At 56.4% G+C, this 16,644-nt stretch overlaps 5 protein-coding genes across 5 annotated transcripts; 1 reads left to right on the forward strand and 4 right to left on the reverse strand.

Moving 5' to 3' along the window:
* Window positions 1–608: 608 nt before the first annotated feature.
* EX895_003834 (uncharacterized protein) lies at window positions 609–1,607 on the reverse strand (the record flags this gene model as incomplete). Its single annotated transcript, XM_029884432.1, has 1 exon — window positions 609–1,607. The coding sequence occupies one exon, from the start codon at window positions 1,605–1,607 to the stop codon at window positions 609–611; it is 999 nt and encodes a 332-aa protein (XP_029739142.1).
* A 437-nt stretch (window positions 1,608–2,044) lies between these two features.
* EX895_003835 (uncharacterized protein) lies at window positions 2,045–2,983 on the reverse strand (the record flags this gene model as incomplete). Its single annotated transcript, XM_029884433.1, has 1 exon — window positions 2,045–2,983. The coding sequence occupies one exon, from the start codon at window positions 2,981–2,983 to the stop codon at window positions 2,045–2,047; it is 939 nt and encodes a 312-aa protein (XP_029739143.1).
* Window positions 2,984–3,981: 998 nt separating this feature from the next.
* On the forward strand, window positions 3,982–6,009 carry EX895_003836 (uncharacterized protein; the record flags this gene model as incomplete). The annotated part of the gene is made up of 1 exon (XM_029884434.1): window positions 3,982–6,009. One exon carries the CDS (start codon window positions 3,982–3,984, stop codon window positions 6,007–6,009), a length of 2,028 nt encoding a protein of 675 aa, XP_029739144.1.
* Window positions 6,010–6,300: 291 nt separating this feature from the next.
* Window positions 6,301–8,214, reverse strand: EX895_003837 (uncharacterized protein; the record flags this gene model as incomplete). The annotated part of the gene is made up of 1 exon (XM_029884435.1): window positions 6,301–8,214. One exon carries the CDS (start codon window positions 8,212–8,214, stop codon window positions 6,301–6,303), a length of 1,914 nt encoding a protein of 637 aa, XP_029739145.1.
* A 2,878-nt stretch (window positions 8,215–11,092) lies between these two features.
* Window positions 11,093–15,673, reverse strand: EX895_003838 (uncharacterized protein; the record flags this gene model as incomplete). The annotated part of the gene is made up of 1 exon (XM_029884436.1): window positions 11,093–15,673. The coding sequence occupies one exon, from the start codon at window positions 15,671–15,673 to the stop codon at window positions 11,093–11,095; it is 4,581 nt and encodes a 1,526-aa protein (XP_029739146.1).
* Window positions 15,674–16,644: the final 971 nt, after the last annotated feature.

Consider the following 16,644-nt stretch of genomic DNA (forward strand, 5'->3'; position numbering starts at 1 on the left):
GCTCGGATCGATGCCGCAGCACCAGACCGGGCAAAGTGGTGGTCAGGTTTAGCGCTGATAGAGGTGCTGGGATCTTAGCAGCATGTACAGGAGTGACAAAGGATGATGCTCGCGAGTACAAGGTGGATGTAGAGACGTTTGTTGAAGGGGTCTTGTTAGATGTCGCACGACAGAGTGGAACGCTCGAAGATGTTCAGGATCGGATTCAGGATCTATTGAAAAGGGCTTCTATAGAGGTTGCGCAACCACGGCAAGGCACATCCATGGAAGTGAACGCTTCAGATGCGGACCATGATGATCAGGATAGCAGCAGCACCAATAACGCCGCACATGCGCTCTGGAAGGCATTGGACAGTCTACCCGGATTCAGAGAACGCATCCGAAGAGCAGCTAGACGTCTAGCGCTCGGCCTCTCTCACGAATCCGACGCGCAACAGGCCAACATCACCACCACAGACGCAGGCTCGATCGAACTCTCACAGAGCGGTAAAGTGTTGCGAACGGTTCAAGACTTGTCATTTGCCAAAGGAGTTATTCACGTCAATTTGAAGATGAGACCATAGCAGCCCGTTTTTGTGCAAAGGTGGGGTAGAGTGATCTCAAACTGCTCACTTGCCGTCACCGTACCTCTTTGCAGACTTGCCAGGCTCCTCGAGGAAGCCAACGTCCCAACCCATTTCTTCGGGGGTCCAACCGAAGACTTCGCCAGTCTCTTTGTCGACGACAAGGTAGTTGAGATGGGTGGATCGCGTCGGGTCGTTCGAGATGTTGTCGACCTGCTTCATCTCGTCGTCAGTCAGTTTGATGAGAGTGATGTTCTGTTTCATGCGCTCCGGGTTGGTCGACTTGGGCGCGACCGAGGTGCCACGCTGCACGGCCCAGCTGAGAGCAACAGTGGCCGCGGTGACGTTGTGCTTCTTGGCAATCGCATTGAGGTCCTTGTCTTCGTGGATTACCTTGGACGACTGTCCGATGGGGGAATAGGCGGTGATGTGAATTCCCTTTTGCTTACAGTAATCGACCAGCTTGTGTTCGGGCAAGTACGGGTGCGCTTCGATCTGGTTGACTGCTGGGGTCACTTTGGCAGTCTTGGCCAAGATCTCGAGGTTCTTGATGCTAAAGTTGCTGACGCCAATGGCCTTGACCTTGCCCTTGTGCGAGTTGAGGAAGATGTCCTCCATCTTGGCCCAGGTCTCGTTGAATGTTGGGCCGAGATGCTTCTGGTGCTCCAGACCGAACGACCCTTTGTCCGAAAAGCCTTGAGGCCAGTGCATGAGCCAAAGGTCAATGTACTCGACGTCGAGCTTGTTGAACGACTCTTCAAACTCCTTGACGGGGTCTTGCACGCGGTCAGGTCGGAGCTTGGTGGTGACAAAGAGTTCCGAGCGGGGGACGCCAGATTGACGCACAGCCTGGCCTACTTCAGCCTCATTGGCGTAGAACGTGGCGGTGTCCAGGTGGCGATAGCCGATATTAATGGCCGTGACGAGGGCGTCGACAAGCTCGTTGTCCTTGCCCGCACCTGGCTCGCCTTGCCAGCAGCCCATGCCGACCGAGGGGATCTTGGCACCCGTGTTGAGGGTGAAGCTGGGGATGTCGGCTGCCATGGTTGAGGATCTAGAAAGAAGCTGAGGGGGAAGCAGGGGGAAAGCTGGGTGATGGTAAAAAGGGGAGATAACGAACGAACGAGGAATAAAGTTGCATAGTGCCTTTAAATATATGGCACCCCTGCGGTCAGAAGCAGCTGAGTGAAGTCGTCATTTTGCACCGGTGATTTCTCCACTTTTCTATCGCCGTGGTGCGTGCGTCAGCGGGCGCCACGAAGAAATTCAGGTGCATAGCCGTGCCACCTCTCGGCGAATCTTGCCGTGTAGGGTACACATCGTCTCTTTGTTCACCTCTAGGCGAACTTTCGGTCATTTTACACGCAGCACGGACGTATGCAGATTCACCACAATCATATAAAGTTCAGATTTGGCCAAGAGTGTGGATGTAGGCAGCATTTTCAGACGTGATTATGCGTATTGGGGAAAGACATTTGCGCTCACCAAGCGGTCAAAGTCTGTTCAGCGACCCACTTGCTTCCCCTGGGCAGCGTCTCGAAGCCATGCACCGAGCCAGGCTCCACGCAGACATACTTCCTCCATCCCCCTTCCTCCAAGTCGCCGATTGACTTGTTGCCTTCCTCGGCGCAGTTCCAAACGACGGTGTCCTTCAGCTCCTTGGACCTGGTCACTTCGACGCCCTTACCCATCCTGCCCAGCGGGTCTTGGAGGAGACTCGCGTTGTACACGAGCTTAACGTCCCTCGGAGCATCATTGTGCTTGCCAATGTGAACGCGGTCGATGGGCTGAGCATCCAGCGTGAGATTATCGGTGGTGAGCTGTGCTTCCTTGCCACCGAGAACCTTGTCGACGTAGGACGCGCCATTGAGGCCCTGCACCGCGGCCTTGGTGGAGTCAGGCACGAGCAGGTAGTTGTGCAGCAGCGCGTGGAACGGCATGTCTCCCTGTCCATCAACGTAGTTGACCTTGAACTCGCACTTCAGAGCATGTGGCAGCAGCGTCACCGTGTACTGCAGCACCGTCTCGAACGGCCAGACAGCCTTGATCTCGGGCTTGTCATTCGTCCGCAGCTCGAGCGTCACGCTGACTTTATCCTCCTCATTGACACCTGCAACGGTGGTGGAAACGGCCCAGTCGTGGTCTCGGGCAAAGCCATGCTTGCCGATCTTGCGGATGAGTTCCGGCGCATCGGCATGATCCTTGGGAGCACCAAAGACGGGAAAAACGACAGGGATACCGCCTCGAATGGCGGCGCTGCCATCGAGGGCTGCTTTGGAGGAGAGAAAGAGTCGCTCGCTGCCGCCAGCTGCTTTCCACGAGGTTACGGTGGCACCGAACAAACGAATTTCGGCGGAGGCTTGCGACTTGGGCAGCTCCAGCTTTACAGCCGTGTTGTTGTAGATATGTGTTACCGGCATCGTTGTTCTGAGTTCAAAGAGATCCGATGAGGGTGAGAAAGGTGGGAAAAGGAACCTTGCTCTTCAGAGCGAGGTAGAAACGAGAACGCTTGATGTGGTCCGACCATATCGGACGCTCAAGATTACGCTTGGCCTGAGCGTCATCATGCCCGATTAGCAGCGCACTGATCCCGATCGTCACCACGACATAGAATTTCGAGTGTTGCTTTCTTGTTTAGTGAGGATCCAACGCTCTCTGGGTCGGTCAAGCTGGGAAATTTGAAATTTGAAATCCAGCTTGTTGAGCAGACTCGGTTGGAAGCGATTAGCCCCTGAGTGCGTGGTGTTTTGAATTTCAACCGAAGCCAAACTTGACAGCTCCGACACAAACACCCCCCTTTCCATGCTCGTTTCGTGGAGCGTCGACTTGCTTTCGTTGCGGACGGACATTGTAGGAGCAGGACAGGCACCGGCTGCAGCACGAACAAGATGCTGCCGATTCTGCCCAAATCAAGGGGAAACAGATGCTGGCAATGCAGCGTAGATCGATGAGAACAGCGCTTGTGCAGAGAGCGTGTGCATCCTGCATGCACAAACCTCGGTCCCTGCCGCGGAGAAGGACAAGTCTTGCCTATTTGGGACTTACTTCCTTGAGTCGACAATGACGCTCTCCCACTTGAGACCGGTTCGGAGTTCATCTACAGTATGTTGCGTTCGAACAAAGCAGAGCCAGCCACTTGCCCTCATAGTCTAATTTGATAACGCTGCAGAGCGAGTTAGAGCTTGAATGACATCGCTGCTCGGTGTGTGTTGATAGACTGGTTCCTGGTGTATCGAGCATCGAGCATCGACCGAACCCCTAATTGGTGGGACCCGACTGCGCTCCACAACTTGTCTCTCTCCTTCTCACCCTCCTTTGCTTTCCATCCACCGTCTCACCTCTACCACTACCATCGCTCCCCCGCTATAGGTCTCCGCATACGATGCCTCTCAAATTGGCCTCGGCGTCCTCAGACACCATGTCGACACCGCCTCCCAAGCGTAAGAAGGGCGGCTTCTTTGGCTGTCGTTCCAAGCATGCCCTCGACTCTCTTCCACGCAACGCTCGCGGCGACAATGCCGCCATCCATCGTCTCCAAGCTCGCGACGTCTTCCAGCACGGTCCTCGCGCCTCGGACTCGTCAACCTCCACTGCTGCCATGACTCCACTCACCGAAGAGAAAGGCTTGCAGAAGCTAGCTGAACTCAACCGCACCCAAACATCGCTTCAGCCGGCGTCACCCCAATTCACTGCCCCGGTCAAGCCGCTGTACGCCCAAGAGGTGCCCGAGGGCGAGTACGCCGAGTCGACATTTGGCGAGCAACAGCACCAATACCACGATCAGAACAACGAAACGGAAGAGGAACGCGATATGTTTGCCGACGAGGTGCTCACTCCCGTCTACGATCGACCTAGCACCCCGGGCGCCGTCCGCAGCCTCAGTGTCGCGAGCAGGACGGGTCGGATCAAACGCTCACTTAGTCTCAAGAGGAGTGGGAGCACTGCGAGTGCCAAGCTGATTGCGCGTGCGCCTCCAGTCAGCTCGGCCGATTTCGCTGATCTGCCTGCGTCGTCCAGCTCATCATCTGACTTGACAGAGAAGCAGGGTGCCGGGCTAGGCGATATGGCGTCGATTCGGAAGGCGAGAGGACGACACCAGTTCGGAGGGCATCGACATCTGGTTCCGGACATCAGTGAGGACGAGTATCTCGCCCTCGACAATGTTCCCATCCCACCTGCGAGGCTCGCACCCGACACCCAGGAGACGGATGCCCCGCACGCGCCACTAAAGAACTGCGCTTTGAAGCTGTCGATGCCCGAGTCGGACAGCATGCGAGCTGTGGCTGCCGCGCTGGAAGGTTCGACCGACTCGGTGCGTTTCCATCCGGGCCCCGCCGTGGGCACGCCGAAGCTCGAACCGCCGTCACCAGCCAGCGATGCGTACAGTGCCGAGATCCAGAGTCAGCTGCTCAGGGAGACGAGCGAGGACACGGTGACCGACTTGCCGTCCAACGCCCCCGCTGCTGCAGGTTCTGCATCGAGGGGCTTTTGGGATGCGGTGCCCGAATCGGAAGAATCGTTTGGACCGGGACGGGCGATCCCTTTCCAGTACGTGACCAACATGGCGCGGCCCGTGTCGATTGCGTCGCTGCGCTCTCTCGCCTGCCCCAACACACCACCCCGCACCTCGTCACGTCCGACTTCGCCCGACGGTACCTACCACGGCTTGAGGTCGACCAAGAGCTTCTCGGTCTCGCCGCTCAAGAAGCAGGCTACATTCAACGGGTTCCCGCGCACGTTTTTCCCGGGCGTATCGACGCTCAAGCACTCGCCGAGCACAGCGAGCAATGCGTCGGCGCGCCGTAAGCCCGTCCCGGACGTCATGCCGGCGCTCGAGTTCGAACAGGTCCACGCCGAGCGCCAGAAACGACGAGCACAACGCGAACAGCACTTGCACCGCGAAGACGACGACGAAGGCGATGTGGAGCGCCAACTGGGCGACCACACGCGCTCGCACACCTGTTCCAACTGCGGAGTCGTAGAGGAGCAGCGCGACTTTGCTGCGTTCGTCGCCAAAGGCAAAGCCTCGCGCCGCACCTCGGTCAAGCAGCAGACCATCAAGACGACCGCAGCGGGCTCGTTGAGGAAGAGCAGGTCCGTGGCCAAAAATGACACCGTGGGCGAGGCGACGCTCAAGCGATGGGGGCTGGCCGAAGCGTTCCAATCTGCCCAGGCCGAATCGTTGGCAGCGGACGTGCCAAAGGTGGCGACGGTCAAGAAGCCCAAAAAGATGGTCCCCGGTCCAGGCGGTGGTTACATTACCGATACAGCCAACATACGCTGGTGCAGCGCTCTGGACGAGATCAAGAAGGCGCTCGCTGTGGATGCTGAGCACCAGCGTGGCCCGACCGAGGACGAAGAGGAAGAGGCTAAAGTGCAAAGGGAGACGCAGACCGCGCTCGCGGAAGCAGATGCCGTACTCGCTAGGCTTGGTGTCGAGACATAAGACTCATGAGAAATCTTGTATAACTTACAATGGACAATCACTGCTTTCACACACCATTCAGGAGCTGAGAATTTTGACGAGAGCGCTGTCGCAGAGCAGCGAGGACCAAGCAGGAAAGAAAGTGGTATTGAAGACCGAGCAGTGTATCAACCGCTACCAAGTGTACAAAAAGAAGACCTAAACCGAACCAAAACAAAGAACAGGTGACCGGATGGGAATCACTGAAGGGAATAGGAAGCAAAATACAAGTTTTGAGGTAGGGAGTGAGTTTTGGGAAGGCGCATGATCGCATCAACGAGCAGTGCCAGTGATGTGGTCCTGTTGGGAAGGCAGATGCGCGGGCACCTCAACGGGCGAGAAAGCAGGGCTGCCGGACGTCGAGTGCTTCTCGTCCTGCTGCTCGGCTGAGCTCGTCGATGCCCTCGCCTCGACGTCATCGGCAGCACCGCCGTACATGGCGTCGCGCTCGTGCTCGAGCTGCTCTTGACGTTCCTGTGCCAGCCTCTGCGTCTCCCTCCTACCCTCAAGGTAGAACTCGATCTCGTCGTCCGTCATCTGCCAGAACTTGGTGTTGCCGCTCATCAGCTTGCGCATCCAGGGCGGCAAGATGGCCCAGACACCCGTGGTGTCGTCGTTGGCCGACACCATGCGAGCACCCCAAGGCTCCTTCATCGTGTCCCATCCGTCGGGCACCACGCGACCACCCGAGATCTTGGAGATAGCCCAAGGGATCGCGTTGAGGGCGATGTAGCAGCAGATACCGGCGATCAGACCGTAGGCGATGTTGAAGAAGAGCGGGATACCGACGATGGTGACGAAGGCAGGGATAGCGTCGCCGACGTACGACCAGTTGACCTGCGCGGTGTTGGAGGCCATCATGGAGCCGACAATGACCAGGGTCGAGCCAGTGGCCCATGCGGGGAACGAGGCGAAGATGGGAGCAAAGAAGAGCGAGAGGAAGAACATGAATCCAACGGTGAGACCCGTGATACCCGTGCGTCCACCCTCACCGATACCGGAAGCCGACTCGACGAAAGCCGTGTTGGGCGAGCAGCCGACGAGCGAGCCAACGGAGATCGCAACAGCGTCCGAGAGGTAGGCAGCCGAGGAGCCCTCAAAGTCACCAGTGCGGGCGTCCATGAGACCCGCGTGGCTGGCCATGGCGTACAGGGTACCCGTGGTGTCGAGCAAGTCAATGTAGAGGAACGAGATGAGGGCATACCACACCTTGCCGTTACCGTAACCGGACCAGTCGATGTTCTTGGGACCGAGCAGGCCAAGACCGTTCCAGTTGGCCACCTGCTTGAAGTAGTTGAATGCTTCGTTGCCGCTGTCAGTGTGAGGGAACATGGTGACCGAGCTGTTACGCGGCCACGAGATGATCGAGACCAACAGGATACCAATGAGGAAAGCACCCTTGACGCGGTAGAGGAGCATGAGGGCGGTCAGGACACCACCGATCATGACACCGAGCCAGACCGTGGGGTTCTGGAGCTTGTGGCTGAGACAGTAGCCGGTGTCGGGATCCGTGTACTGGGCGGGGCAACCGGCAAGAGCGACAAGGTCGGAAGCATCGCCACCGATGACGCCGAGACCGTTGGGGCCGAGACCGATGAAAGCGAGGAAGATACCGATACCAGCACCCGTGCTCAGCTTGATGCTGTGGGGCAGCAGACGAGCGAGCCACTGACGAACACCGAATAGCGAAAGGATGAAGAAGATCCAGCCCTCGAGCCAGACAGCCGAAAGAGCCTGGCTATAAGGGATGATACCGGAACCAGCGGTACCAACGATGGTGAAGGCAAAGTAGGCGTTGACACCGAGACCGGGAGCGAGGCCAAGAGGCATGTTGGCGAAAAGAGCCATGAGGGTACTGCCGACGCAGGCCGAAATGGCAGTGGCAAAGACGTAGTCGCGGTTGAGCTGAGCGGTACACTGCTGGTATGCGGCGTTGTTCTTGCAGAACGGGTCGGCTTCTGTCTTGGGGCACTCGCATGGACCTCCAGACGAGCTGAGGATGCTGGCGTTGACCGAAAGAATGTAGGCCATAGCAGCGAACGTAACGAGACCAGCACGGATCTCGGTGAGGAAACGCGAGCCGGGACGCGAGAGAGGGTGACCAGAGCCATCGAGTCGGAAGTAGTAGCCGACGGGTGAGGTGGCCACCGCCCTGTTGATGCTGTTGATGATCGCTGGGACACCCATTTTTGCTACTGGGACGAGGAGAGTGATCTACGGATGTCTAGAGGACAACAAGGGGGCACACGACGAGCAGACTTCCACACTGAGAGAGGAGAGCCGAACGGAGTCTTTTCTCGATGTCAATCAAGACTCGAGGGTGGAATGGGGGATGAGCCCAGAGGAGCGAGGCGAAGAAAGGGGTGGTGGTGATGGAGGGGCAGGAGCGAACGAGGAAAGAGAAGGTTGATGGTGGAAATTGGACTGCATTAAGTAGAGATGGCGGAGACAAGGACGAGTGAGGGAGGCGGACGCTCGAATGTGGCAAGGGGATTGGCCGGTTTGTTGGTTGCAGGCCTCAGGTGTGTGGTCTCATTCGTTGGAAGTTGTTGCGGCGATATCGAGGGGGCAAGTCTCACACACTCAAGCTCCTTGCGCGGGAAGCGTTGAGAAGCTTTGCACCTTGTGACAGGCCGTGCTCGAAGCGACACGACGATATGGGAGCCGAGACTGATTCGGGAGGGTGATTTTGCTGCTGTCCTCTTGTCACCACCGACATCCACCACAAGCGAGGTCAATCGGTGCATGAGAGGGCACAAGGAGAGGACAGGAAAGGAAAGCCGTTTTTCTTTGCCTCCCTTGCCCACGCCACTATCAGTAGGCCATAACGCTCCGAACAACGCGTTGGTTCCGGCACGAGTAGCGGCTGCCACGGCCGTGTCCGGTGAGGTTTTTTCCTTTCATGTTCTAATTAAAACAAATATAAATTAGAAGCCGACGGGACTCGAGGAGGAGAAACGAGAAAAGTTTCGAGGCAATGGCTCAATCGCCCAATGGCTGTCACTTTGCTAACGTTGTGCCTGCCGTCCCCCTTGTCTAGACCAAGCCCACACGCAAAGCATCGATTGATAAGATCGTGGGCTTCGGGATTCCAAACGTCTCATGCTCTCTCCTCCGCCAACGACACCAGTTGATGGCCAAGGCGAGTCACTACGAAGGTTGATTTTGTGTGTTGACAAGCTGCCAAGGCCAACCGCCGCTGTGTGCAGGTTGAGCCGGAATCTGAGAAAAATCAATGTCAAAGAACCAAAGGAAAAAAAAACATTGACCGCTTTTGTCTTTCTCAGCATAAACGCTGTCGTGGATCTCATTGTTCGTTTCGCTCTGTCGTGTAGGACCAGCCTAGGGAGCGCTCTTTGACAAGCCGCGCTCCGATTTAACCTTTTTCCGGTCTCTCTCTCTCTTTCTTCCTTTCCGTTTCCGAGTCGCACTGCGTTGCCATGTCACTCGCAGGAAGCTAGCTTCTTTGCTTGCTTGCCGACGTTTGTGTTCAACGACCTCGGGCGAACCAGGCCGATGACAAGAACCGCCAGGACATACAGCCCTGTATGAAATCGTTCTCTTGCACCTCGGCTGCGAAAGCTAGACTCGCTCCAGAGAGAGTCGTGCATGTGGCACATTTTTTTTTCAAATTTGGTTTTTATTTATTTTTGCTTGCACAATTCTGATTCGTCTCGTGGCAGAAGGACAGAGCGAGGCGAGCGCAGTTTGAATCTGCCACGGAAATTTTTTCTTGCTCGACAAATTCAGACGCGGTCGAATGCGAGACTAGAGATAAGCGACCTCGCCCTTCTTCATTCGCCTGCATCTCAGTTTGTTCCTTCCTTGCTTGCTTGCTGGCTTCCAGAGCTCTGTCTCCCTCCGTTTCCTTGCCAAGCATGTGGTCTGCTCCAGGCCGAAAGTCGGCGATCGTTTCTTAGTTCAGATCTGAGCCGTCCGGAACTGTTCATAGTAGCCGGTGTGTGCGGGCGGGCGTAATGGTGTCGGTGTAAACGGTCCATCTACTGGAACGAATGGCAGTCGACGATCTAGGGTAAGCGAAGTTGCTGCCAGACTCGTGTCAAGGGGGAGCGGCAAGGACAGAGGCAAGGCGACTTCTTTTTCGGCCGGAAGCACCATCTTGAAGGACACCACTGTGTTCACTGTTCATAGCCGAGAGACAAGCCAACCCATCGACATCCAACACCAACTTCTTCTTCGAACACTCCATTCGAATCGAAGCCCTGAAGTTACTTCGTTCCCCCACCTGTCACTGATAACGGGAGCATGATCCCGGCCATCACCGTTCGCTCCCATCGTCCAATGACAAGACGATATGATTGCGATGGCGCAAGTGTCAGCGTCGACGAACACTGGGATCCAATAACAACGTCTCATTTGACCAGTCCCAAACGAGCTTTCGGCCATCTCCGAGATTTTATCTTTCCCCGACCTTGGCGTCTGTCAATATAGATACTGTACTGTATTGGTCTATCTCATTTGGAAAAAAAATGCAAAGTCCGCTTCCCCGGTCTTGCTCCTCTATCTTTCTCTCACGCCCTTTACTTCACTTGAGATAAGAACACCACAAGCCACTCCCAAGGAACATGGTCCTGGCTTATCAGCTTGTCGTTACCCCGCAATCCAGAACGCCTGCCGCTCTCCTCCCCAAACCCACCCCCTCCCCACCTTCTATTGCCGCCGTTCCTGGAACCCCTCCTCGGTTGTCGCCGAATCACGAGTGGGTCTCTTAGCCGGCAGTCCAGGCCCCTTGCGCAGCGCTAATCGCGCGACCATGTGCTGTCATGCGATCAAACTATCGTGGAATTAACATGGCATGCCGAGATTACGGCCTCAAGGCCCGCGTGATCGCAGTTCCATCGGCCACTATCTCTCATTCGGACTTGGCCGAGCTTGTTGCGTGCGCATTTCGGGGTCACATTCACCATCGCTCGCACAGGATGGATTCCAAATCGGATGCAGTGTTCCGTACCATACATGACCAGAAACAAGAAGAACCAAAGACAAAAGACAAAGTGTGACGTAGCCAATACATACAGAGGGAGTCCCGGTCAAACAAAGCAGATCACACGCACTTCTGCTCGGCTGCCAACGCCCAGAACTCTCCGCGCTGCTTCAGCAGCTCCTCGGGGCTGCCGGTCTCGACAGCACGACCTGCCGACATGCAGATGATCTGGTCAAAGTCGATAACCGTAGCAATCCTGTGAGCCACAGCGATGACGGTAGTGTTGGCGAAGTGTTTGCTGAGCACGTTCTGAACCGCTGCATCCGTTTCCATGTCCATAGCACTCGTAGCTTCGTCCAGCACCAAGATTCTACGCTTACGCAGCAACGCGCGAGCTAGCGACAGCAGCTGCTTTTGACCCGTGCTGATAAACGTGTCGCCCGTCAGAAGCATCTCGTCCAGCTTGTTCTCCTGCTTCTTGACAAACTCGGCCAGATGGCACTTGTGCAGCGCGTCCCACAACTCGTCCTCGGTGCAAACACCCTCCGGGTCAAGGTTCTCGCGGATCGTAGCGGCGAGGATCAGCGGGCTTTGTGGGACGATCGTCATCTGGGAACGTAGCTTGCGCGCCGGAATCCTGGCAATGTCTTGGCCGTCAATACGAATCGCTCCAGATCGCATCTCGATCATACGGAATAACGCAAGAAGCGTCGTGCTCTTGCCCGACCCAGATCGACCCACTAAACCTAACCGTTGACCAGCGACAAGGTTGAAACTGAGCTCCTTCACTGCAGGCTCCAGATCGGCCGAATACGAGACGGTCACCTGGTCAAACTCGATATCGCCTCGAATCGCAGGTTCGCTTGCCGCTTCGCTGTCTTCCTCGCCCTCCTTCTTGGTTGCCGTAGCAGCACGCTCTTCGGGCTCCAGATCAGTGAACTCGCGCATACGCTCCAATGCTACACCCGCAATCTCCACCTCGGTGTAGCTGATGATTGTGAGGTTCAGCATAAGGCCGATGCTGGTCGCCTGCACCAGCGCGACACCAAGCAGACCTGCCTTAGACGAGTGACGCAGCACCACAACCAGCAGCACCAGCACCACGTTGATGATCGTGGTCAGGGACAGCAGCCACGTCTGCAACCAACGTCGCACCACAAACAGGTGGTAGTATGGCGTCTGGGACAGATCCAATGATCGAGTGTTGAGATCCAACAGAGCCGCCTCACGCTTCAGGCCGCGCACTGTTGCTAGGCCCGAAGGCGAAGACGTTTCCGAGAAGAGCGAATATAGCGGGCTCTTGGCTGCCATCTCGAGACGGCGAAGCTGTCGACTCGAAGGCATGTATAGTCGCTGCATGGCCACCGACGCCGCAATCAGTCCCACCGCCAATACAGCCAGATAAGGTGCAGGAATCACCATGGTGATGATCGATCCCAAGAGCGAGAGCGTAATGTAGCCCGCGTTGGTGAGCGCGTTGGTCAAGGTTTGGTCGACATTGAACACATCCTGCGAGAAGCGGTTCAAGATCTGCCCCGAAGTCCACTTGCTGAAGAACGAAAGCGGCGCCGAGAATACGCCCTTGAGTTGAGCGGCGTGCAGCCTGTTGCCCGCCGACTCTACACAATTGACTTGGAAGATCCAGAACCCAATAGCAAGCACGACAGGGTTCACCGGGATGATCGCCGCATAGCCACCTAGCCAAGAGCCCCAATCCTGGAAGCGGTGCCTCTGTTGAGCTTCAGCCCATGCCTGCAGGTAGTACGATGGGGCAACCTGCGCCGCAGCACCCACTGCAGCAAGTAAACCGAAAACGGTCACCTTGCCAAGACCAGCCGCAACAAACCAAGAGGCGTACACCTTCCATCCGACAGAGCCGGTCATGACGGCTTCCTGCTTTTCGGGCGCGCCCGTCTTGATTGCATGATCTTTCGCCTGCTCCTGGGAGGGCATGGCTCTCTGCGAGTCGAGGCTGGCGCGCGAAATGGCGTCTTTGCCCTTGATGGACAGATCCTCGTATCGACCTTGTTCGGCGATTTTACCCGCGTCAATCCGAACGATGAAATGAGCATGGTGAAGGAGGTGGACGGCATTGGTGGCCATGACCACAGTCTTTCCGGTGAGAAGACCAGCAGGGCCCATGAGCGATCGCCACAAGTGCGCCGCCGTCTCTGCATCCAGCGCGCTGGTGATGTCGTCAAACAGGAATGCCTCAGCATCGCTGTAGATGGCCCTAGCGACGGCAAGTCTTTGGCGCTGTCCGCCGCTAAGGGCACTCGCCATTGTGGAATCGCCTTCTTGCAAGCTGTCAATGTCCTCCGTCAGAGCGCATGCGCGGAGAGCAGTGATGTATCGCTCTTCGTCGTACTCGCCCGTTGCGAAGATGATGTTCTCGCGCATGGATCGCTTCTCTTGCAGCCACACGTCTTGACTGACATAGGCAATGCGATTGGCAAGCAGCGGCAGTTGCTGTCGGCCCTTGATGAGATCCGATTCACCAAGAATAGCCTGCAACAGTGTCGATTTGCCTTGACCGAGGCGACCGCAAATCATGGTCAGAGCACCGACCGGAATCTCGATGTTGACGTTGGCAAGAACAACCTCGTCAGCCCAGCCGAGATCGGCGTTCTCAAACTTGGCGGCGTAGCCGACTGATGCCTCTCCAAAGTCGGCAGTAGCGGCGTGACTGGCGATGCCCTGATCGACGGCATCCTGGACGTCGGGCCTGTCTTGGCTCTTCAGAAACTCTTCGATTCGCTGCATACTGGCCCAGGCCTGGAGGAGGGCAGAGTACTGCTGACCGATCGAGAGAAGGGGGTTCTGAAGGATGTTAAAGACGGTGAGCGTCGTAAAAATGGTGTTGAGATCGAATCGGTTCGAGCCGCTCAGCCTGTCGACGAGGATGAGAGTGACAAAGGTCGAGAGGCCAAGCAGCTCACCAGTGCAGTTGGTGAAGACGACGACGCCTGTGAGCTGCTTCATCATGCTGCTGCGCTTGACGAGCTCCTCGGCGCGAACTTTGCAGATCTTTTCGTGGAGGATGTCCTCGTAGGCCGAGAACTTGACACCCTTGATGTCGGAGGTGACACTGGAGGTCAAGTTGACTCGTTTGTCGGTCAGTCCGCTCCATACACCCTGTTTAGTGCCAATACCTAGACTTGTGAGAGGGGTGAGGAGGAAACAAACGAATACCGACGCCATGGAAGCAAAGAAAATAAGGCCGAGCTGGGTGTACAGAAGGTAGACACCTACGCCGATGGTGATGACTCCACTCCAAAGCTCGTGTACGATGTCGATCGACTTGACGACACGCTCGCTATCTACACTCATGAGGTTGGCAGCCTTTCCGCCACCGCTCGTTCGCGCGGTCCTGACGTGCAAGTTGAGACCTTTACGGTAAATGGCCTCGACATAGCCTCCTCTGATCTTGCACATGAGCTGGGAAACAGCGTACCAATACTGGCCGGTGGCAACAGTTTGGCCGAGGTAGACAAACGCGTACGCGCCGACAAGCCCCCATCCGTAGACAGTGGGTTGAGGCGTAACGGGCTGGCCCTTGACGGAACCGGAGTAGGATTGAACGAAGGCGAGCGTGGTTGGGACCAGCAGGGGCTGAGCAAGCTCAGATGCAGTGAGGAGCAACTTCCAAGGCACTGGAAGCAGCGCAGCCAGTGGATAGGCGCGGAGGGTGGCCCAGAGGAGACCTCGGTTGGCGTTGCTCTTTGGGAAGGACCTGCCGTTGTAGAGCATTGCTGGTGCAGGTGATGGCGGGGAAGTGATGGCGTGTTGCGAAGCAAGCTTCTGTAATGGATATGCTTCGGTGCTGGATCGCGAGAGACTGTGCTTGAGGTCAACACTCGTGTCGGCAGCAAGCTGCTCAGGGACGGACGACGCCTGTGTCGACGGTGTAGGGACGCCCGACCAGCTGGCGATGAACTTTTCGGCGAGAGAGCGTCCATAGAACTCGGGCTTGAGCGCATCGAGGTCTCCCATCTCGAGTGGCTTGCGGTAACCGTTCCACAACATGGGAAAGACCCAGAGGAAAAAGAGGCGGGAGAAGAAGCTGGCTCGTGATTCATGGGTCGAGTTGACGTCGATGCTGCGGATGCCCTTTGCGTTTTCGACGGTGAGCATCATAGCCTGACAGGCAAACGCAATCACATAGACGTAGAAGAAGGACGAGTGGCGGATGGCTGGGATGGCGTTGAAGGTGCGGATGCGGCAAGCATCGAAGAGCAGAGAGGAGAAAAGCCAGAGAGGAAGCATCATGTTACCGCCGCGAGTCTTTCTGCGCTCGGCAACTGAGAGTGGGATGGCAAGGAGCGAGGTCAGGAAGAAAAGGACTACGCTGGCTATGCCAGTGCGGTCGCCCATGGCATCTCGAAGCAAATGAGAGGAGGGTGACGCCAAGATAGCGACAGCCGCAAGGCTGAGGACCGCATTAGAAACGTAGACAAGGGCGCCGAAGAGACTGATGGGATCCGAATGAGGAGCACACGAGCGCAAGAGCGAGAGGTGAGGCTGTGCGGAAGCAGTGGGGACGTCGGGCTTGTTGCGGATATGGATGAGCCTAGCGCTGATGAGTAGGATGGCGATGCACGAGGGCAAGATGACAAAGATGGCGTTGGAGAAAGTGACGGTGAAGTCAAAGAAGCGGCAATTGGAGACGGGCGTAAAGACGCCATCATTGCAGACCGACATGATGGTGCAAAACGTAGGCAGGCGATGCGCCTCGTTCTCGACTATGGACGAGACCGTCAACGGGCCAGATGGTAGGTTTAGTGATGGGGGTGGGATGGTGTCTAAGAAGGAAGAAGGAAGAGAATGTGCTTGTCACGAACGAATGGGACGGAATCCAGCTCGACAAACTCGGCTTTTGAGCATCTCGAGAAGCAAAGCTGAGTCGTATCTCTCAGCAAGCCAGCTTGCCCCTGTGGGTTCAGAGGAGGGTGTTACGGAGGAGAGGAGGGAAAGAAAGATCCCAACGGAACGTGACACTCCTTCCTCTTTGGCGTGCCACAGGTCCGCCGGTGGTTGTCGTGCTGAAGCTCAATTTCGCAAAGACGGCCAAGCAATGATTAATTAGCCCCCACGTCGAGAAGCAGCAGCAGCAGCAGCGAATGGGCTTGCGGTCGCGTGCGTTCGGCAAAGCAAGGACCTGCATAGGACAAAAGAGAGGACGATAACGAAACCAGGGTCCCGACTCTGAACCCGGCTGAGCTTTCAACGCCACGACTCTTTTTCCTGTCCGTCTTGGCCGTGCATTGTGACGACGGAATCAGATCAGGGCTTACTATCCTCCTTTTATCACACTGTACCATCGTGATGTCTTCAAGAAGAGCTTTCCGTGTAGGTGAGCATCGAAGGCGAAGGGGTCTTTGTGTGGCAGCATCACGAGATGGGATTTTTTTTTCTTTCCTACAGGTATTTCTGTCATGTAGAAAGAAGTAAGTAAAAATATAATTACCAATATCTCAGGCCGAGTTGGATCGGAAGGAGGTCTTCCGTGATTCTCATGCACTCAAGACCAGCTCAGCATTGGTGCGTCTGGTCAAGCCTGCCTATTCTCCTCGGATGAGATGACTGGTTGACGTGCAGCTAGGCGGTCTTTATGTCCGTCCTTTTCCATGGACCAATGTCGCAGCCATGTGTTCACGAACGGACGCCGAACC

Source organism: Sporisorium graminicola, chromosome SGRAM_22, assembly GCF_005498985.1.
Source record: "Sporisorium graminicola strain CBS 10092 chromosome SGRAM_22, whole genome shotgun sequence".
NCBI lineage: Eukaryota > Fungi > Basidiomycota > Ustilaginomycetes > Ustilaginales > Ustilaginaceae > Sporisorium > Sporisorium graminicola.